This window comes from Rattus norvegicus, chromosome 8 (assembly GCF_036323735.1).
Source record: "Rattus norvegicus strain BN/NHsdMcwi chromosome 8, GRCr8, whole genome shotgun sequence".
NCBI lineage: Eukaryota > Metazoa > Chordata > Mammalia > Rodentia > Muridae > Rattus > Rattus norvegicus.
This window is the reverse complement of record NC_086026.1, coordinates 132,624,333-132,648,167: the sequence shown is the minus strand read 5'-3', so window position 1 is coordinate 132,648,167 and position 23,835 is coordinate 132,624,333. Positions and strand designations below refer to the sequence as shown.

The 23,835-nt window shown below is 39.1% G+C and overlaps 2 protein-coding genes across 6 annotated transcripts in view; both read right to left on the bottom strand.

Moving 5' to 3' along the window:
• The window catches only part of Ccr5 (C-C motif chemokine receptor 5), a 31,884-nt gene extending 12,813 nt beyond the window's left edge, over nucleotides 1-19,071 (bottom strand). For 4 of the 5 annotated variants that reach the window (XR_010053918.1, XR_010053919.1, XM_063264783.1 and 1 more), the window contains exon 1: nucleotides 18,264-19,071. Coding sequence is in view for 1 of the 5 variants with exons in the window: in NM_053960.3 (NP_446412.2) it covers nucleotides 14,552-15,616 (1,065 nt within the window). In the remaining 4 variants the exon portion in view is untranslated. Of the gene's footprint in view, nucleotides 1-13,209; nucleotides 15,628-18,263 lie in introns of those variants that run through there. The other variant, NM_053960.3, reaches the window with a different exon arrangement.
• Nucleotides 19,072-19,197: 126 nt separating this feature from the next.
• LOC120094308 (NADH dehydrogenase [ubiquinone] 1 beta subcomplex subunit 4-like) lies at nucleotides 19,198-22,603 on the bottom strand. The gene has a single exon (XM_039082779.2). The coding sequence runs from the start codon at nucleotides 21,464-21,466 to the stop codon at nucleotides 21,077-21,079; it is 390 nt and encodes a 129-aa protein (XP_038938707.1). The 5' UTR covers nucleotides 21,467-22,603; the 3' UTR covers nucleotides 19,198-21,076.
• Between the last annotated feature and the right edge of the window lie 1,232 nt (nucleotides 22,604-23,835).

Here is a 23,835-nt window from a genome sequence, read left to right as displayed (position 1 = left end):
GCTAATAATCTCTCAGGGATTGGTGGGGCACGGATCACCCCACTATCACCCCACTACTTGTCCTCCAGGGATTGGCGGAGAATGAATCACCTCACTAGCATGGTACTGCCCCTCATTAGCATATTAACGGCTAACTGACACCAGGTGCAAAACCTGTGCATGCGCAGTACCGTTGTTCACCACTGGAGGGCGCCCTACAAAATGGTGGATAGGTCTATCTATACAAGACTTCAAAATAATAAGACACAAGGCAGATGATTTGTTTCTTGACAAAACCATGCTAACATGACATAAAATTATTGCTTTAAACTTATAATGAACTTGTGGAGCCAGTAAAAGATAATGAATGGTTAGTCTTAATGAACACATGTAAACAATTCTGCTGTAACTTGGTGACTTTAAACCTTAAAAGAAACAAAACAAAACAAAACAAAACAAAAAAACCCCCGAACCTCGCTGTTCCCGGCCCATAGCTCCCTGCTCCCAAACCCCGTGGGAGAGAGAGTTCACCACCCAGACAAGTGGGCACTCCTGAGATTGCAGGGCAGGAGAAACTGCCAGTACTGCCTACCTCTGCCCACATCTCTGGCCCAAGTGGAAACTGTATAGGGCTTCTGGGAACAGGAAGATAGGGTTACTCAACACTGACGTCCAGACACCTCCCGGACCTGAAGGGACCCTTTCAAACAGCTCCCTGCACCCAAATCCCATGGGAGGGAGAGCTAGACCTTCAGAGGGGCAGACACACCTGGGAAGCCAGAAGAGACTACTCTCTGCCCACATTTCTGACTCTAGAGGAAAACGCCTAGTGTCATCTGGGCCCCCTGTGCACAGGGTCATGAGCGAAGGTGGGGCAGGCCCTTCTCGTTGCTTCCATCACAGAGAGCTGAAACCCAGCATTGAGAAGCAATTCCAGGCCTGAGACCAGAGATAAGATCAACTTTTCTGCTCCAAGTGACCTGCCTGGTGGACTCAGTACACATGCCCACAGGAACACATGAAGACCAGTAGACAGGAACAACTACAGGCCTGAAAGCAGAACACTCTGTTCCCATAACTGGCTGAAAGAGAACAGGAAAACAGGTCTACAGCACTTCTGATGCACAGGCCTATAGGACGGTCTAACCCCTGTCAGAAATAGCAGAACAAGGTAACACCAGAGACAACGTGATGTCAAGAGGCAAGTGCAAGAACCCAAGCAACAGAAACCAGGAATATATGGCATCAATGGAGCCCAATTCTACCACCAAAGCAAACACTGAATATCCAAACACACCAGAAAAGCAAGATCTGGATTTAAAATCACATTTGATCATGATGATGGAGGACTTCAAGAAAGACATAAAGAACTCCCTTAGAGAAATGCAGGAAAACACAAATAAACAAGCAGAAGCATATAGAGAGGAATCACAAAAGTCCCTGAAAGAATTACAGGAAAACACAATCAAATAGGTGAAGGAATTGAAAATAGAGGTAGAAGCAATAAAGAAAGCACAAAGGGAGACAACCCTGGATATAGAAAACCAAAGAAAGAGACAAGGAGTCATAGATAAAAGCATCACCAACAGAATGTAAGAGATAGAAGAGTAAATCTCAGGAGCAGATGATTCCATAGGAATCATTGACAACTGTCAAAGATGATGTAAAACGGAAAAAGCTACTAGCCCAAAACATATAGGAAATCCAGGACACAATGAGAAGATCAAACCTAAGATAATATGTATAGAAGAGAGTGAAGAGTCCCAACTCAAAGGACCAGTAAATATCTTCAACAAAATCATAGAAGAAAACTTCCCTAACCTAAAGAAAGAGATGCCCATAAACATATAGGAAGCCTACAGAACTCCAAATAGATTGGACCAGAGAAGAAACTCCTCCCGTCACATAATAGTCAAAACATCAAATGCACAAAACAGAAAGAATATTAAAAGCAGTAAGTGAAAAAGGTCAAGTAACATATAAAGGCAGACCTATGAGAATCACAACAGACTTCTCACCAGAGACTATGAAAGCCAGAAGATCCTGGACAGATGTCATACAGACCCTAAGAGAACACAAATGCCAGCCCAGGTTACTGTATCCAGCAAAACTCTCAATTAGCATAGATGGAGAAACCAAGATATTCCATGACAAAACCAAATTTACACAATATCTTTCTACATATCCAGCCCTACAAAGGATAATAAATGGTAAAGCCCAACACAAGGAGGCAAGCTACACCCTAGACAAAGCAAGAAACTAATCGTTTTGCAACAACAACAACAAAAAAAAAAGAGAGAGAGAGAAGACAAGCACAAACATAATCTCACATCCAAACACGAATAAAACAGGAAGCAACAATCACTATTCCTTAATATCTCTCAACATCAATGGACTCAACTCCCCAATAAAAAGACACAGATTAACAAACTGGATACGCGATGAGGACCCAACATTTTGCTGCCTTCAGGAAACAAACCTCAGAGACAAAGACAGACACTACCTCAGAGTAAAAGGCTGGAAAACAACTTTCCAAGCAAATGGTCTGAAGAAGCAAGCTGGAGTAGCCATTCTAATATCGAATAAAATTGATTTTCAACCAAAAGTCAAAAAAAAAAGGGATGTACATTTCATATTCATCAAAGGAAAAATCCACCAAGATGAACTCTCAATCCTAAATATCTATGCTCCAAATACAAGTGCACCTACATACATAAAAGAAACCTTCCTAAAGCTCAAAGCACACATTGTCCTCACACAATAATAGTAGGAGATTTCAACACCCCACTCTCATCAATGCACAGGACATGGAAACAGAAATTAAGCAGAGACATAGACTAAGAGAATTCATGAACCAAATGGACTTAACAGATATTTATAGAACATTCTATCCTAAAACAAAAGGATATATCTTCTTCTCACCACCTCATGGTACTTTCTCCAAAATTGACCATATAATCGGTCATAAAACAGGCCTTAACAGATACAGAAAGAGAGAAATAATCCCATGCATCCTATCAGACCACCACAGGCTAAAGCTGGTCTTCAATAACAATAAGGAAAGAATGTCCACATATACATGGAAGTTGAATAATGCTCTACTCAATGATAACCTGGTCAAGGAAGAAATAAAGAAAGAAATTAAAGACTTCTTAGAATTTAATGAAAATGAAGGTTCAACATACCCAAACTTATGGGACACAATGAAAGCTGTGCTAAGAGGAAAACTCATAGCTCTGAGTGCCTGCAGAAAGAAACAGGAGAGAGCATATGTCAGCAGCTTGACAGAACATCTAAAAGCTCTAGAACAAAAAGAAGCAAATACACCCAGGAGGAGTAGAAGGCAGGAAATAATCAAACTCAGAACTGAAATTAACCAAGTAGAAACAAAAAGGACCATAGAAAGAATCGACAGAACCAAAAGTTGGTTCTTTGAGAAAATCAACAAGATAGATAAACCCTTAGCCAGACTAATGAGAGGACACAGAGGGTGTGTCCAAATTAACAAAATCAGATATGAAAAGGGAGACATGACAACAGAGCCAGAGGAAATTCAAAAAATCATCAGATCCTACTACAAAAGCCTATAGTCAATAAAACTTGAAAATCTGGAGGAAATGGACAATTTCCTAGACAGTTACCAGGTACCAAAGTTAAATCAAGAACAAATAAACCATTTTAACAACCCTATAACTCCTAAGGAAATAGAAGCAGTCATTAAAGGTCTCCCAACCAAAGAGAGCCTAGTACAGATGGGTTCAGTGTAGAATTCTATCAGACCTTCATAGAAGACCTCATACCAGTATTATCCAAACTATTCCAAAAAATTGAAACAGATGGAGCACTACCGAATTCCTTCTATGAAGCCACAATTATTCTTATACCTAAACCACACAAAGACCCAACGAATAAAGAAAACTTCAGACCAATTTCCCTTATGAATATCGATGCAAAGATACTCAATAAAATTCTTGCAGAACGAATCCAAGAGCACATCAAAACAATCATCCACCATGATCAAGTAGGCTTCATCCCAGGCATGCAGGGATTGTTTAATATACAGAAAATCATCAACATAATCCACCATATAAACAAACTGAAAGATAAAAACCACATGATCATTTCATTAGATGCTGAGAAAGCATTTCACAAAATTCAACACCCCTTCATGATAAAAGTCCTGGAAAGAACAGGAATTCAAGACCCATACCTAAACATACTAAAAGCCATATACACCAAACCAGTAGCTAATATTAAACTAAATGGAGAGAAACTTGAAGCAATCCCACTAAAATCAGAGAATAGACAAGGCTGCCCACTCTCTCCCTACTTATTCAATATAGTCCTCGAAGTCCTAGCCAGAGCAATCAGACAACAAAAGGAGATCAAAGGGATACAGATTGGAAAAGAAGAAGTCAAAATATCACTATTTGCAGACGATATGATTGTATACTTAAGTGATCCCAAAAGTTCCACCAGAGAACTACCAAACCTGATGAACACCTTCAGCAAAGTGTCTGGGTATAAAATTAACTCAAATAAATCAGTAGCCTTCCTCTACACAGAAGAGAAACAAGCCGAGAAAGAAATTAGGGAAATGACATCCTTTATAATAGTCCCAAATAATATAAAATACCTCGGTATGATAAGAACTTCAAGTCTCTGAAGAAAGAAATTGAAGATCTCAGAAGATGGAAAGACCTCACAAGCTCATGGATTGGCAGGATTAATATAGTAAAAATAGCCATTTTACCAAAAGTGATCTACACATTCAATGCAATTCCCATCAAAATTCCAACCCAATTCTTTATAGAGTTAGACAGAACAATTTGCAAATTCATCTGGAATAACAAAAAACCCAGGAGAGCTAAAACTATCCTCAACAATAAAAGGACTTCAGGGGGAATCACTATCCCTGAACTCAAGCGGTATTACAGAGCAATAGTATAAAAACTGTAAGGTATTGGTATAGAGACAGACAGACAGACCAGTGAAATAGAATTGAAGACCCAGAATTGAACCCATATACCTTTGGTCACTTGATTTTTGACAAAGGAGCCAAAACCATCCAATGGAAAAAAGATAGCATTTTCAGCAAATGGTGCTGGTTCAACTGGAGGTCAGCATGTAGAAGAATGCAGATCGATCCATGCTTATCACCCTGTACAAAGCTTAAGTCCAAGTGAAACCAGATACACTCAAACTAATAGAAGAAAAAGAAGGGAAGAATGTCGAACACACAGGCAGTGGATAAAACTTCCTGAATAAAACACCAATGGCTTATGCTCTAAGATCAAGAATCTACAAATGGGATCTCATAAAACTGCAAAGCTTCTGTAAGGCAAAGGACACTGTGGTTAGGACAAAACGGCAACCAAGAGATTGGGAAAAGATCTTTACCAATCCTACAACTGACAGAGGGCTAATATCCAAAATATAGAAAGAACTCAAGAAGTTAGACTGCAGGGAGACAAATAGCCCTATTAAAAATGGGGTTCAGAGCTAAACAAGGAATTTACAGCTGAGGAATGCCGAATGACTGAGAAACACCTAAAGAAATGTTCAACATCTTTAGTCATAAGGGAAATGCAAATCCAAACAACACTGAGATTCCACCTCACACCAGTGAGAATGGCTGAGATCAAAAACTCAGGTAACAGCAGATGCTGGCGAGGATGTGGAGAAAGAGGAACACTCCTCCATTGTTGGTGGGATTGCAGATTGGTACAACCATTCTGGAAATCAGTCTGGAGGTTCCTCAGAAAATTGGACATTGAACTACCTGAGGACCCAGCTATACCTCTCTTGGGCATATACCCAAAAGATAACCCAACATCTAACAAAGACACATGCTCCACTATGTTCATAGCAGCCTTATTTATAATAGCCAGAAGCTGGAAAGAACCCAGATGCCCTTCAACAGAGGAATGGATACAGAAAATGTGGTACATCTACACAATGGAATATTACTCAGCTATCAAAAACAATGACTTTATGAAATTCATAGGTAAATGGATGGAACTGGAAAATATCATCCTGAGTGAGGTAACCCAATCACAGAAAAACACACATGGTATGCAGTCATTGATAAGTGGATATTAGCCCAAACGCTCAAATTACCCAAGATGGACAGAATAAATGAAACTCAAGAAGGATGACCAAAATGCAGATCCTTCACTCCTTCTTTAAAAGGGGAACAAGAATACCCTTGGGAGGGGATAGGGAGGCAAAGTTTAGAACAGAGACTGAAGGAATGCCCAATAGGCGCCTGCCCCACATGTCGCCCATACATATACAGTCACCAAACTAGATAAGATGGATGAAGCAAAGAAGTGCAGGCCGACAGGAACCAGATGTGGATCTCTCCTGAGAGACACAGCCAGAATACAGCAAATACATAGGTGAATATCAGCAGTAAACCACTGAACTGAGAATGGGACCCCAGTTGAAGGAATCAGAGAAAGGACTGGAAGAGCTTGAAGGGGCTTGAGACCCCATATGAACAACAATGTCAACCAACCAGAGCTTCCAGGGACTAAGCCACTACCCAAAGACTATACATGGACTGACCCTGGGCTCCAACCACATAGGTAGCAATGAATAGCCTAGTAAGAGAACCAATGGAAGGGGAAGCCCTTGGTCCTGCTAAGACTGAACCCCCAGTGACTGTGATTGTTGGGGGGAGGGCAGTAATGGGGGGAGGATGGGGTGGGGAACACCCATATAGAAGGGGAGGGGGAGGGGTTAGGGGGATGTTGGCCTGGAAACCGGGAAAGGGAACAACAATCGAAATGAAAATAAGAAATACCCGAATTAATAAAGATGGAGTGGAAAAAACAAACAAATAAAACCTGTGTAGTGAATTATCCTGCGAATATATGAAAGCTAAGAGCAACTACAATAAAGCAGTGACTTAGCCCTTCTCTGCTTGGTCCAGTATATGTCTGCCTTTCTTTCCTTCCTTCCTTCTTTTCTTTTCTTTTCTTCTCTTTTCTTTTCTTTTCTTTTCTTTTCTTTTCTGTTTTCTCTCTGGCTCATGAAGAGTAATCGAACCCCAAGCCTCTTGCCTGGCTAGCCAGAGGCCTGAGTCACAGAGAAAAGAACTAAAGTAATTAAGTTTTTTCCCCTGATGCTATCAGGAGGAGTTAAATTGTCAGATGTCAGTGGCTTTGGCCATAGAACAGCAAAGAGTTAAAAAAGAGTTAAATTGCCAAAGGTAAGCAGCTTTTTGCCATGGAATCACCAGTGCCACTCCTGCTGCCTTTTTCAGGGAACTGTGTTGCTAGGCTGTACTCCAGTAGTCTTGTGCTCCCATGAATTAGGTATACCTTGTCAGTTAGGATACAGGCTACGTATGCTCATCAGAACCACTTATGCCACTAAGGAAGCTGAGGAGAGGGGAATTCTGGGCCCTGGAGCAACTAATGAAGAAAGGCAATGGACATGGCACAAAGACACTTGTGTAGCTTAAAATAAGGTGTCTGGAGACAGTCTGCGTCTCTTGTGCTCAAGCAAAAAAAGTCAAGGTCATTCTATGAGTATAAAACCAACCACAGAAATTAGCCAGACTCTGTGTAAGTCTCCTCCTTTTGGAAAGCCCTCTTTCATGTGGCTACAGTTAGCTAAAAACACTGCAACAGTTTTCAATCATGTTTCTATGGATACTCTGGATTTAATAAGTTTTTATAATGGAGTAGTGTGATTTATCTTGTCCATCATCTTGATTGGATTGAGAAGTACCTAGAAGATCATAATAAAGCCCTCATCTAGGTAAGTTTGTGAAGGTGTTTATAGAGGGACTTATCTAAAGGGGGGGGGCGATCTGTTCTGAAAGTAGTTAGCACCATTGTACAGGTTAAAATGGATGGAATAAAAGGGGGAAAAAGAAAAACAACCAAAGTAGCCATGTTTTCTATGCTTTCTGGCCACCATTGTGTTAGCTATTCTGCTCTACTATTATCTTTCTGCCATGATGGACTAACTTCTGAAACTATGAGCCAAAATAAATCTTTCTTCCTTAAAGTTGTTTTGTTCGGGGATTTTGTAAGAGTGATAAAAACTATTACAAAATGAATTGTTGTATATATTGTAGAATGCTAAATGGCATCCTTGACTTCACCTGTGAGGTCCTATTAGTAAAAATTCTCTCAGTTCAGTCACCAAAATGTATCTAGAAACTGCTGGATATCCCGAAGGTATTAACATCCTCTCATTGAGAATAACTGCTCTAGGAGAAACAACAGTGGATTAAATAAGAAAGAAATAATATTAGAGAGCACAAAACAAAAAAAATTCTACATATTTTGAATATGCCCCAAAACTGTGGAATTAGATACTAATATTGGATTCTAAAGCATATGTCGTTTGCGCAGTTATAACTGTAGATGTTGGAGCCCTCACTCTTAAGGCTCATGTTCTCATTGAGCTACACCATAAGACAGTTTACACAGTCATTTAGTGTTTTATGTGCTTTATGTGCTTCCAGTTAAAAAGGAAATAGACAGTCTCAGAAAACTTTTACAATAGCAAATATCTACAAGGATGTCTGTGAACTAGGTGACACTATGTTAAGGTCTTACCAAGCAATAACTTACTTATCCCCTACTCAAAACTATGAGACAGATATTATTATACTCAAGAAAGCCAAGGTTTAAAAATAGTATACTTCCATAGTAACTCAATACCCTAATGACCAAACACAACTTAAACTATACCATTTATATGCACACCAGACTTGGAATATTCAATATAACTCTGGCCACATTAAAATTAAATGCAATTTATAATCCATATTAGCCACATTCTACAATCTAATATGCTGTCATATTAGAAGATACAGAAAGAAAGCATGACATCAGGGAAATTCTATTTGGCAGCCTGGTCTAGACATTTTCTATCCAAAACATCCCTGACAGCTGATATTAGTAGTCTTCAAATTATTAAAAGGAACCAAAGGCTATAAGAACTCAGATTACTTCCTAAGCTCCCATTGCCTCAAGATGATATTCAGGCCAATATGACTTTTAAGTTCTTACCTTCTGAGCCCAGAGTTTGGTCTTTACCATGTAGAAAAGACTGAGTTGTCCAATCAACAGATGGTTGATTTGATTATATATTGAGAAAACATTATAACTTTTTTATAGGATATTTTTGAGTAATCTAAGATAATGGAAGTAAATGTAAGTAGAAAAAATCTGGAGTAAATATAGACTATCCTGAAGCATTTCCACTATGTTTTTATTTTTAAACTTGGTTGCATTACGTTCAGCGATACTTAGTTTCACAAAGGGACATTGTCTGGACTCAAAACAAAAAGAGCAACTTACATCTGCTTTTCAGAAATACCCTTCACAGGGTTGTTTTGTGTGTAGCAAAACATGTTCAGAGGGTGGCATTATAGATAAGCCCATAGATTCTTTAGGGGTGAGGGCTGGCTTTAAGGCACTAGGGATGATCCTTTGAAAATCATAGCTTGCCCCTGCTTCTGGACTTTGCTTTCTGATCTTCTGTAACATGAACAGTCTCTGGTGTACATACCCATGTACTTTGATACAATGTTATGACTTCCCCATAATGAACTAAAAATATGAGCCAAAGTAAACTTCTCCTACCTTCAGTTGTTTTAGCTGAGTACTATGGTCACAGAGATACAAAAGTAACTAATACAAGCCATGCTTTGTTTCATGTGTATGTGTGCATACATTTAAATTAGGAGCCAGGCCATCTAAGGGTTACTATCTTAATGCTAACTTTTCAATCTTTTCAGAGTTAATATTGCCTGACCAGGTTATGATCTCCTTCACGCCCCCAACCCTCACACTCTTGATGACAATGCTCAGACTCCAGCCATCATACCCAGGACAGACTTCAACCCAGTCTTCACTCCCAGTGTCTCAAACCTTGGGAGTCTCTAAGAGTTAGAAACACAGGCACATGTGGTTGATTAAACAGAATTGTTTGGTGTAGAATTGGAGTGGGACTTAGTGTTAAAACTCCCCATGTCATTTCAAAGTAAAGCTAAGATTAAGCCAGGGCTAGGATATAGCCTTCATTAATTGTTAAGTCCAGCTCCTGAATTTATCTAGACATAATTGTAGTTGGTATCAGACTCTCCCTACCTACTCACTCAATGGCTTATCACTGACTGCACACTGAGATCGGAAAATACTGCCATAACTTGCTAATTCTTGGGCCTTCTGAAACCCTCTTTCAGGGAATGGAGTAGACTCTGCTTTTCACCTACACAAAGAGGCACCTGGACTGAGTGATCCTCAACAGATTTTCCTTTTTAAAGGTATATTGTTTTGTAAGAGTGTTTCATCCACGTGGAGTAATAATGGTAATGAAGAAAAGTGAATAAAAAGAATCAAAGAAACCACACGCATCTCAACTATATTGGAACACTGCAAACACTTGGTACATGTATGTTTAGAGTGGAATGCAAGGAGAGTTTGGGGCTTTTCAAGCATGTAAAATACCTGCTTATAAACAATTTCTGGAGCCTTTTCAAGGTTTGGGCTCCAGCATTCTACAGATCCACCTGAAACAGTTATTTCATTCAAAGTGTCAACTTGTATTTTCAACTGATGTTCTTCCTGTTCTTTAGAAGCAGTGAGAAACAGCTGTGTGTCATCTACCCTGAGCTGCTCTGGATATGCCTCGGTCCATACTGGAATTAAAGACACAAACAGTAACAACTCAGTGAAACCTATGGTGTGGTCCATGCTGGTTGCCAAACATCCTTGTTATTTGCTAGTTGGCCACTGGAGGGCGGTATAAAATCAATATAGCCTAGGCTATTCACAGTTTTGATAGCCTTCCCTTAGACTCAAGCAGGAAAAAGGGTCATTTTTCTCTATGTATGCTTTAAAACTCATTTTTGAGCCAGGCAATGGGGGTGCACGCCTTTAATCCCAGTAATTGGGAAGCAGAGGCAGGCGTATTTCTGAGTTTGAGGCCAACCTGATTTATAGAGGAAGTTCCAGTGCAGCCTGGGCTACACAGAGAAACTCTCAAAGCAAACCAAGCAAACAAACCTCCCTATTTTAAAAACAAAATAAGCTCTTGAGGCATGACAGAATTATAATAACACAGAAATTATAATTCATCTAAATAGTAACAATATGGAGCCAAATGGGACATTAAAATACTTAGAAAATTATGAGATTCATATGATACCTCATGCAGTTTTTCTTTGTGAATTCATCTAACACATGTAAAGGTAAGAAGGAGTGTGTATATCAGCCATAAAAAAGAAAGAAATGGACACTTTTTGTAGTGGTTGGCATTGATTGATTGCTTTACTGGATTTAGAATTACCTAGGATCCATATTTCTGGCTGTATCTATGAGGATGTTCCCAGAAAGGATTAGCAGAGAAACGAAGACCCACTCTGAATATGGACAACATCATTCCATGGACTGGGAACTTGGACTGAATAAAAAGGAGGAAGAGAGCTGACACCAGCATTCAGTTCTTTGCTTCCTGGATGCAGATGTGACGTGACCACCAAGCTCACACTCCTCACAGACAATAGAGTGTATTCCTCCAAACTACCAACAACAGTAAACTCTCCTGCCTTAAGCTGCCTTTGTCAGATATTTTGTCATAGCAACAAGATAAATTATTAGCACATTTCCCTTCATCCCCACAAAAGCTGGCTTTATCATAGCAGATAGAGGGCTGGCTCCCTTCCTCTGCTCTTCTCTCTCTTCTAAGCCTAACTGCTTTCCGCTCTTCTTTGACATTTTCTACCTTCAAATCTAAGAGATGGAAAGAAACCCTTTGAATCTGGTGAGAAGTTACTGAACTGCTCTGAGCCTGTTTTACTTCCTACTCATTTTTCTCTTCCATTAGGAGCATGAACAGCCCAAAATCTTTGCATAGCCTTTTTGGAAGCTGGGTCTGTAGCAGACTGAAAACCAACGTGTTCCAAACTCTCCTTGGAGCATCTATCCTCTCCCTGAACAAGAAATACATGCACAGAAATCCCAGTGTTATAGAATTGCCATTACTGAAATCATTAACACACTTAAGAGAGAGAGAGAGAGAGAGAGAGAGAGAGAGAGAGAGAGAGAGAGAGGAAGTAAGGGAGAGAGAAAGAAGAAAGAGAAACAAAGGCAATGCCCACCCTCCCTATCATGTGACTCCCACTCAAATGCCAGACTACAAAGTTGCATATCTTTATTTTCAAACAGATTCTTCTGAAATAAATTTGTAAATATGTTAAAACTCTTTTGATTCAGAGTAAGCACAATTTAAAATTTACAATCTTTCAAGGCAATACTGCTCAGAAACTGCATGCTTAGACATAACATCTTTAACAGCAAAGTATTATGAAAATTTGTTTCAGGAGGAAAGCTAACTGTTAAAAATATTTTAAAGGAAATATCACCATCACCACTCATTTAATCTAAGAACTCTATATTTGAATAGAGAATTATGTGGGGGCGTTCTCCAAAACAACTATTTGCAAAATACTCTCATAATTTTATGTACTATTCACTAAATGTACACTCAATTGAAAAAATAAAATACAAAAAAGCACTTTTTATAAGACTCATTATCTTCAAAGAATTTATTACTTTCTATATGATAAACAATATAAAACTACAGCTAGGTATGTTCATATATACTTGTAATCTCAGTCTTGGGATGTAGGCAGGAGGATCATGAGCTGGATCCCAGGAGGAAAGAAGCAAACCTTCACAGTCACAGGACTCTGGTTTCAGAGTCGGAGCTTGAGAAAAACCAGTAGCACCTCTTGTTAGGCAAATACTTTAATCTTCCGGGAGATTTTAATACCTTTGTTTCTTCCCCTAGTCTTCACTATGAAGGTCTTAACTTCTCTAAAACTCAAAACAATATCAACTGCAAAAACAACAAAAAATCCTAAAGCTCTCTGAAATGACTAAATTTAGCATTGTTTGTGTGGAGAAGCCATCTGAAAAGAGTGACTGAAGCCCTCACACTCAGCCTGGAACACAGAGGGCAGTGGTTATACTTTCATGGCTCTTGAAGTGCACAACAACTTGTTTCTAAAAGAAATCTCCCAGATTTGATAATTGCTAAGTAAATAGAGAAAATTGACGTTCTTCTCTCATCTCTTGGAGACTCTGCTCAAGGTTATAAAGTTCTGGGTTCAAACTATGTAAACAGCCCTTATCTAGAAGCACAAGGGGTTCATATTACTCCTAGACCTCAGGCTCATGATTCTTTTTTTTTTTTTTCTTTTTTTTTCGGAGCTGGGGACCGAACCCAGGGCCTTGCGCTTGCTAGGCAAGCGCTCTACCACTGAGCTAAGTCCCCAACCCCCAGGCTCATGATTCTTAATCCAGGTATTTCACAGCCCCCTGGTGACCCTTCAGGATCAAAGCTGGTACGGTAGGATTTACATCTGAATGCAGGAACAAAATGACAGCCTGAGACATTATATTCAGGCTGCAAAATGAGACCATCTTCCTAGGACAAGCTCTTTCCTTTATTCTCACTTTGTATTTGTTGTTTCCTCAATGGTTATTCCAACCTAATTAAGCCTAGGGGTTCTTGTTCACCTTTAACTGCAATTTATCCCAAGTTCTGCTGACTCTATATTTTATGTGCAGAAGTGGTTCTTCCCTGTTAGCAATCAAGCACATCCGTGGACAGCTAGAATTGACTTCACAACAATCTACTTCTGTCTCCTCCTCCCAGTAAACCTCCCACATGAGACCTACATGCTGCATGATGTAATTTGTTCTTCTAACATTCTCCTCTGCCTAGCCCAGGTGACATGATTTCATCCTAACCTTATTACTGCTGACTTACTAGCCCTCAATGCTCACCATTGCCAGACTTTCTTAGCCATGAAACAAGCTTTGTACAAACCTGTCTAGGTGCTCCCCACCATGCTCATAACTCTGAAGAAGCAATGCTGATATGATGCCTTAGGATTCGGCCTTGACCATTCTCTTCATGTCCTCTTCAACTAGTCACAGCTCTACCCTTGCTTCACTCATATAGCCATACCACCCAGAGAATGGCTTCCCTCTCATTTACTAACAAGGATCCAGTTCAAATCTCTTTTTATAAAGACTTGTTCCCAGCCTTCTCAGGCCACAGAGCACTTACTGATCATACAAGTCTATAAAGCAATTCATATAGCTTGGTTATCTATTCCCTAACTAGTCATGGTCTCATCCTTTCTTCTCAGGGCAAGACAAAGACCTGATTTAAGTAGCCTGAATTTTGCTTTATATAGGGAAAAAATGATGTTATTTTTGGTCAGATACTCAAGCTCTAAAAAAAAAAATCCCAATGCTCAGTATTTTTTAATAGTGAACTTTTGTGGCTAAAGAAGAGTTTGGCAATAATTGTAGTTAAATAGGAATGAAGCCAGAAATTACTGTCTCATCAATACATTCTCATTCACGTTTATAAAACTACTCAGCTTTCAAAGACCCAATCTATCTCAAATAAATATTAAAACAATGCACGTACCTTAGGCCCTCTATATTAATTTCTTTTCTAAAAGAACCATCTCTACCCTCAAGCTACATAAAAAAACTAAGTGATACACAAAACTCAACCTAGCTCATAAACCAGTAGAAACTTCCTGTTCTCCTGTGGACCGGGTATAGACTGAGCTTACACGATCAGGATTGACTTGCTGGAAAATTGAACAGTGTTTGCAGAAGCGTTTGACAATGTGTTTTCGGAAGAACACAGAGAGATAATTCCGGAACTTCTCCCCAACAAAGGCATAGATGACAGGGTTGAGGCAGCAGTGTGTCATCCCAAGAGTCTCTGTCACCTGCATTGCCTGGTCTAGTCTATTAGAACTACTGCAATTATTCAGTCCAAAGTATTCCTGGAAGGTGGTCAGGAGGAGGACAATGTTGTAGGGAGTCCAGAAGAGAAAGTAGACAATCATGATGGCAAAGATGAGCCTTACAGCCCTGTGCCTCTTCTTCTCATTCCTACAGCGAAACAGGGTGTTGAGGATTCCTGAATAGCAGATGACCATGACAAGTAGGGGTAGGATCAGGCTCAAGATGACCATCTTTAATGTTTGAAAATGCTTCCAGAAACGATATTGAATACGTGGAAAATGAGGACTGCATGTATAATGAGAACCTTCTTTTTGAGATCTCATAAAGATTATTTCTGGGAGAGAGACAAACACAGCCACCACCCAAGTGACTACACTTGTTATTACCCCAAAGTTGACTGTTCTGGCTTTTATAGCAAACACAGCATGGACAATAGCCAAGTACCTATCAATTGTCAGGAGGATAATGAAGAAGATTCCACCAAAATAACCAATGTGATAGATCCCTGTGAATAATTTGCACATTATATTCCCAAAGACCCACTCATTTGCAGCATAGTGAGCCCAGAATGGGAGTGTGAGCAGGAAGAGCAGGTCAGAGATGGCCAGGTTGAACAGGTAGATATCAGTCATGCTCTTCAGCTTTTTGCAGCTTATCAGGATGAGGAAGACCATCATGTTACCCACAAAACCAAAGATGAATACCAGAGAGTAGAGTGGGGGCAGGAGCTGGGCTGCAATTTGTTTCACATTGAATTTTTGGCAGGGTGCTGACATACTATAATCGATGTCATAGATATAGGTTGGAATCGACCCTTGAAAATCCATCCTGCAAGAGCCTATGAATAAATAAAAGACAACGCTTAATAAAGTTTAAAGCAGCTACTGGCCTAACACAATTTCAAATTGTTTTATAACTTAGTAGGTCTTTGAGGCATAGATTTTTACATTTAATTTCCCCATTATCAGGTGAGTCAAAATTCACCAAAGATGCATTTCATCAAATAAAATCTTGCTTTCCATATCAATGTGGGGTAAATTAACCTGTGAAACTGAGTCAGGTCCTATGTAATTCATGGGCTCCTTGAAGATGCTGTTCCTAGGCATTTATCTACACATGTTAGATTTCACACAAGTGCCAGAAAGAATGAGTAGTGGGTGCTAATTACTGTTCTAAGCTCCTTATGCATTTGGTAAATGCTTGAGTTAACTCTTTGAGACAGGCAATATACTGTTCATGTTTTTCTAGACAACCCCCCTCCAAGTACAGAGATAATAAAGAAGCTAATACAAAAACCACACCACCAGTAAGTAACTGGTTTTGAATTCAGACGGTATGAAACCTTAACTGACACGTGTTATTTGTTACTCCTTGGTAACTAATAAGCATTTTTTTCCTTTTTTTGTAACATGGTTTGCCCTGAGCTTTCCAAACCACTGGCTTTTTCTGTATGGAGAGCATTGGCAGGGTGGGGGTCAAAACTTGGTTTTCCAAGAATAAATGTTGCTTAGTATAAATAATATTCACTTTCCTTGATTCTTCATTATTCTGGAGCCAGAAGCCATTGGTTTCAGAGAAATTAACACCTGTTGCTTAACAACAGGGAATTAAGTAAAAGATTTATTGCAAGTGCTCCCTTCACTGGCCGGCTGGTTAACTCTTTTTGAACCCAAGAGAAAAGGGAAAGGAAAGATGTCACTCTCACAGACACATACACACTGGGTGAAGAGGAAAATGGCTGCATGACTGACTACATTTGTGTGAATGAGTGAATGGATAGATGGATAGGTGAGTGGGTGGTGGCACAGACCCCCCCCAACCACCCCCTCATCTTTATTTCTTTTCTCTGATCTTTTTGTAGACAAACATTCTTAAAAACTTACCTCATAGATAAAATGTTACACAAAATGGGAGTTACAAAAGGTTGTTGATATTAAGTTCAATGCAGCTTTTCATTCTATAAGCTCATTATAAGTTCGTAGTAACATTTCACATAGACTTACCTTATCATAGTACAGACCTGTGGCTTCGTCCTTCCACCTGACTGCTTTTTCCTTGAACACAAATTTGTCCCAAACCTATTTCTCTTTTTAGTGTAGTGATGAGAGCTTATTGTATTTCTTATTATGCAGTCTTCACCTACTATACTATTATGAGGAGTGGGCACATCCTATTCTTGATTTTAACTTTGTTACATCTTTCTAGAAAACAACTAAAACCATCTCTTAAAACTTTCTTCCTAAGATTATTTGAATCAAATCAGGAACTCTATAAAATTATTAATTCATCTAAATAGCATTAATTAATTCATGAAATCTGACCAACAGGGTGGGCAGATGCCCACGAATTGTTAGGCTATGTGATAGTGATAAGAAAAGGCATATCAGTTACATGAAGCAATCCTGAGGTGAAGGCTCTTTGGGACCTTGCCTCTCAGAGCTCACCCATCTTTGTTCACGCAAAAAGGAGAGCTGCCTCCATGAAGGTCACCTGTTAGCCTCCTTTCCTAGATGGCTCCTGACAGCAGTGCTTCTCTGTTGTCAGGATGAAACAGGCTAATGTCCAAATACTCTAACAGTGTCATAGAATATAGCATCAGTAATTAAAGCAAATCATCCTCATTTTTTCTCTAAAGTTGTATCTGCTTCCTGAGTTGCCATCATCAAGAGTTCGCATATAAGTAGAAGAGATGATCAAGTAGAAAATGACTCTTCCATTTTCATGGGTGAATATATTACATGATTTTCAATGTCCAGCCTGTACAACCAACTGGCTTGTCCTATCTAAATTCCACTGCTTTGCTTGAAAAATTTCTCTACTTAATTCTCTAAAGTTCTTCCCATTTAGGTGGCTGAGAGAAGCACTCTGAAAAAAACAAAAACCAACCAACCAAACAAACAAACAAAAAAAAGAAAACCTAACCTTCAAGAATTAAGCCGGAACAAGAATTCTCTACTAAGTGTGCTATAGAAATTTTGATGTTTGTGATTTGATATGAACTTAGACAATTTTTAGGTTTCCCTATTTTCTTGGAGACAGGCAGGGCAAGGAGAAAAAGAGAGAACAAGAGAACACAAGAAACTTAGAGCTTCAATTACACACATGTTCAAGGATATACACATGACCCATGGAGAGACTTCACCTCTTTTCAGCTGAAGATAATGATTATCCAACCAGATATCACCCAATATCATTGCTCTAGAAGCTATTTTTAAAAGGTAAGGACTCTGCTTGTTTTTTTTAAATGGTCTCTTTCAAGTTTTTCATCCACAATCATGTTTTGTATATTTATTGTCATCACATACTGAAACATATCCTAAATTCTTACCTTTCCTGTATCTTAAAGATTATATTTTCAGATAATTCTGTGAGCACCTGGTGCTGACAGACGTCCCCTCAGGATTTCCTGTTCAAGTTTTTACTCATCACAGAAACTGAGCTAACTAGCCAACAAAGGGCTGAGAAGTAACTTACCAGAGTTTCTTGTAGAGGGAACGGATGTCTCACCTTCTCTTGCTAGGAGAGCAGTACAAATCAAATATAAAGACAGTATCAAGCATAAAGTAAGAAACACAGTTTCTTTCAGAGAGGGTGGAGTTTAAGAGAAAAGTTATTACGTAGTGTTCAGGGTTGGGGGTGTCAGATTAGTTCTTCTTCTTCTTTTTTTTTTACTTCAAAGTTGCATTTAAAGCAGAAAATGGAAGGCAGCTCTGGTCTGAAAGTTTTCTAAGGAGTTTCCCTCTTCAGACTCTTTTACTTATGTTCTCTGCTCATTCAACTACACAGTTTGTTAGAAATTAGAAAAAATTAAAGGTATTACTGACAGAAGAGAGCTTATTTCCATTAATTAAAGCCCATGTTTGAATCAAGTGACAAGAGACAAATAATGCACACAATATCTCTGCTTCTCACTAGTAAATCCCAAATGGCAGGAGCATTTGTTCTTCTCATGTTGCTCTTGATTAAAGTAAACTCCAGCCAATTTAAAGTGAGATAGGAGCTTTATTCCAGACATTAACCTTGTTCCTTCTTTTACTCATCTTCCCCTCCCTGCCTATATTTCATACACATAATTTTTACTGTTCAGTATGACTCATCTGTGTAAACTAAAACAACTGGTTAGCAAATGAGTTTGCTATATATTTTCCTGGAAACTAAACATATTTCTCTTCCCCCACCCATATATCTGGTAGCTAGTGAGATACAAAATTATGCATTTCAAGTAGGCATTCATGAGTGCCTTTCTATGCAAGATTTGAAGGTAACATAACATCTAACTCCAAGAACATAATTTATTTGGAACCATGAAGGAATTTTCATTTAACAGTGAACAGAAGTGTATGATAAAATTCAGAATAATATAATAATGACATGTGACTATGTCAGATCCACTGGGTGGTTGGTGGAATTTAAAAAAAATCAAGAAATGACAGCAGAGGTAATAACACAGCACAGAGCTGCCAATAAGACACAAGAGACCCTTTGGTCTTCACTGTAAAAGCAGCAGCTTTGACTTGCAATCTATAGGAAGACAAAGGAAACTTCAAACAGAAAAAGAATTACTTGTCCCTAAATCTACAGGAGGCAGTTTTACACATGGACCCAAGCAAGACTTCTGTAGCCAGTGTGTTAGGCTGAATAACAGTAGTTACTTCATGATTTGTTATAACAGGCTGTTGCCTTTAGTAACTCTATCTTTCTTAATTCTTACTCCTCATTCCCAAAATATGGCTTTCTCTTTGCACTCCAGAGCATCTTGTCAGCAAGGTAGACTAATCACCAGGAGATTAATAACTCTGGCTAGCATAGGATTGTCTAACTCAAGTTCCTGGGAATGCTAATCTGTACATAACCCCTAACTCCCATTTCCCCCTAAACCTTGGAAGGAGGGAGTTGAGGCATCAGTTTGCTTCCTTCTGTGTGACTGTCAGTAAACACTGGTTTTTTTGTTTTTGTTTTTGTTCTTAACCAATTTGTTTCTCCTGGTGATTAATTTTCTGTAAGGTAAATGTCCAGACCTGAATCTGGTAGCAATCGGAGGCACTCACAGCAAGTTTATAGACAAACCACAACACAATAAAAACAATCTCTTAGTTACATACTCAGTAATCTTTTCCAAATAAACACAATTTAAAATCTTTATGTTTTAAAATCATTCTCTGAGGTAGACCTCTTCACTGCTGCTATACCAATGTTATAATTTTGTATGTGAATACTATTTACTCTTATTGTCAACAAGTAGATCTAGGGCTTAGCTCTGTGCAGAGATAATTTAGTAGGGTAGCTGAAGATTTAGGAGATCTAGCTCACCCCCCCAGAGGGCAGTGTGGAACAGCTATACAGGCTCAAAAGTCACTCAGATACAGCCTCCAGTGGCCCTGGCAAGATACTTCACTTCTGAAATTCCATTGCCAATCCTGTTCAAGATGTGCTAGCAGATATGTGAAGGAATAAATGCTATGAGAGACCATGCAGTTTGGAAAGTATGCCTTGGAATACAGCCAGGGACAGGATTGCAGTTTGCAGAAAGAAGCCCAGCTAAGCAAGGCATTACCCACTGTTAAGTGTCTGATCCAGAGGTGTGTTCTAGTCACCTCCTGGATAAGTTTGCCTCAGGTATATACAAAGAAGTGAGGGACTATAGACCCATGAAGAAGTCTTCACTAGCAAATAAATGTACATTTTATGTGTATCACAACCACAGCACACTGTACTGCAGCCTGGATTTTGTTCTGTGCTCATCTCACTGCTTTGTCCATCCTAGTTTGCATGACTTCGTTCTCATCTATGTTGTAATTAGACTTCAACAAAGTAATGCTTATGGTTAGTTCGTCACTCTAGACTCAATGCCCATATGGAGTATCTCAAGCCATCTCTTCTGGGACACCAGTAAGTCTTTGAGCAAGTTCCCTATCTCTAGTCATTGTATTAATGTCCCTCTCCTTGATTTGCTCTCATTGCCAACAGTATCACTGAACCAATATGCAGAGCATTCTTGACAAATAGGGAGATGCCAATCTTCCCTTTGAGCTCAAGGGAACTCAACAAGAATATGAGGACACAGCAACTTCATTCTAAGTCCTTATCAGTAGTAAAATGAGCTGTGAAAACAGCAAATGAATCTTAAAAAAACAAAGTATCTAGGATTTGGGAAACAGCTCAGTGGGTAAACTGCTTACTGTGAAAGTATGAGGACCTGAGTTTGGATCCCCAGCATTCAGATTTTTTTTCAGTGATTAATCAATAGGAGATTTATTGATGCAAGAACAGAGGCATCCTTGCCGAGCTTAGTAGGAGATGCTAAATTTTCTGTCCAGTTTTCCTTCTTGGATAACTCTTTCTTTTCTGTCCCTGTCTGTTTTGATAACATAATACCAGAAGATGAGAGGTCTTAAACCTGCCACCGCTCCTAAGAGTGAGTTCTTGGGAGTGGGTCTGAAATTAGGATAAACATTTGCTGATCTTGCATAGGTCCAACGAATCAAGGCAGGATCTTCGATGTGCGTTTGGCGTTTGGGGTTGTTGTACTGAAGCAGATACTCCCGTTCAAGCCGGGCCCTTATGCTCATGCGCTCGACCTGCGCCTTTCGGGTCTCCGGAGACACGTCATACTCGGCAGGGTTGAGGGTACTGGGGAGAGTGGCCAGGGGTGCAGGCTTATACTTGGAAAACGACATCTTGGCTCCCCCAGATTTTTTTTTAAAGAAAAAAGTTAAATGTGGTAGTGCATACCTATAATCCCAGTCCTGAGGGACAGAGACAGGAGGATCCTAGAGGACCACTAGCCAGACTAACAATTAGAGAGCTTTCAGTCCAGTGAAAGATGCTCTCTCAAAAACTAAGGTGAAAAATGATAGAGGGAGATGACTAATTTGAGCTCTGGCCTCCACATGTGCACATGTAGGTTCATGGACCCACAAGACAAATGTCTAATTATAACATCAACTATGCTTATTATATGTAGTAGATGGAAACAAAAATAAGAAAAACTAGCCATATTCTCATAATTTAAAAAACTAGCCTTTTAAATACATTTTAATACTTACCCTTTCCCATGAACCTTTTAAAACTGTTCTCACACACATACCATTTTAGCATCTGGTGTTTTTTTTTTTTTTGTTGTTTTTTTTTTATTTTTTTTGGTAATGTTTTCTCAATATTGTAGCACAGTAATTTACTTGTGCTCTTAAATTTTGTTTATTGGATAGGCAAAATGGGACACCTTTAGTCTTTGAGTAAGAGGTTAGCCCACTCTGCATAGTGAGCTCCAGGGCAGTTAGGTCTAAATAGTGAGACCTTATGTAAAAAATGTTTTATTATGAATATATTTTTAATTGTAGTTTTAATTGAGGGCTTATATCTTATTTGTATAGCTTTTCCAATTCTGATTTGCATAGAATTATAAAACCACCATGAAGATCTGGTGATAAGGAATGTACCCTCCATATGGCCCAGGAAGGAGCCCTCTATCTTGCTACCCTGTGAGGATCATTCTGACCTTAGATAGATCAGGTGATTTTTAACTTCATGAAAAGGGAATCCCAGATGCTTCCTTCCTCCTGCCTGGTGTCTTTAGCTCCACATCACAACATTAACTGCATTACAAAGCAGATAGAGTCTTTTCTGTGACTTACTAACAGGAACAATGGCTTGCTAACTGTCATTGTCAACGTTATTTTGTCATATTGAGAAAAGAGTCCTTACTACCCACAAGACTACCTTTAGGGTAGCCAGAAACTCCTCACAATCTTTACAGAAATAAGAAAATTCTACTCACCACCTTTCAATGTCACACATTGTCATCTCTGTGACTGAACAATGATGCTTGGGTTCAATGACTCCCGGTCTTTTTACCTTCTGCCTCACACCCCTGTCACGGAAAGTGGAATTGGGAGGTATTATGCTATTTTCTCATTTCTGTCTTTGTCTTCTTTATTTTGTAATGGAAAATATAACTTTCTCCCCAACTTATATACCACTTGTATGCACCATGGAAAATAACAAAACATGTAAATACTAAGACAGTGTCTGCTGTATACATTCATTAGATATGTCTGGACATATAAACTACTTAGCTGAGTTTAGAATCCTTCCCAATGTATTTGGAATCTTTATTTTAAAACTGTGTTAAGACATGAATCTAAGGCAATCTTGGAGATGGTAACAGGTTCTAAGTACCAGTTAAGGCTTACAACATGCTACTATCACCTTGAGTGGGTCAGATCACACCTGCAGCTCTATGCATAACAGGATATTACATAAGAATCTTCTGATGACTCTGGAACCGGTAATTATAACCTACGACTCAGGGTAAGAGTGTTAAGTGCTTCACCAATATAGAGCAAACCACTGACACTTTGGGGTTAGACACCTCTCTTAGGCTTACTAAGAAGTGACAGAACCATCCCTGTGCTGTCTCATCAACTCTTCCTAATACTGTATAAATAGTCAATTAGGGGAGGACAAGATTGATGAGGCCTCTTATCAGAGGCCAGTTCCAGTGTTCTTGTTCACTCTTGAAGGTAGCTGTAGGGAAAGAATGTCAGCAGGAGCAAGACTTGGTCTTGAGAGGCATTAGGGTTGCGTTTTAATATGAAAACATTTATTTGTCTTAAGTCTAAGTTACTTACTTTGCAGAGGTAGCTGGCCTGCCTGTATTTCCTCGGGGGTGGGGGGTGGTGGGTGGGTATTAAGTAAAGTAACCTTTGTTCTTATCTCCTGAGGAACTTTGGGGTTCAAACTGAAAGTGAAAGACACAGGGAACAAAAGGGGAATCATTGAAAAGTGATTTTAATTTTTATTTTTAAGTTTTTCTCCAAAAATGTTCTCTTCTCCAAAAACTATAAAAATTCTCCAAAAAGTTTCTCTTAATTTCTAAGTCCCTTTTAATTTCTAAATTATTCTACTCTGCTGTTCTGATGTAATAATGCCATGCAATGTTACCTTTTCTAATTACCTTTATACCTTTTCTAATGGAATGGATCACATTTTTTCCAAGCATCCTTTTTAGTTGTTGTTTACAAAAGTTCGCTAAAAGTTCAAACAT

What these genes read in the sequence shown, in the direction of transcription:
- LOC120094308 (XM_039082779.2), bottom strand. Translation starts at nt 21,466, where the DNA reads ATGTCGTTTTCCAAGTATAAGCCTGCACCCCTGGCCACTCTCCCCAGT.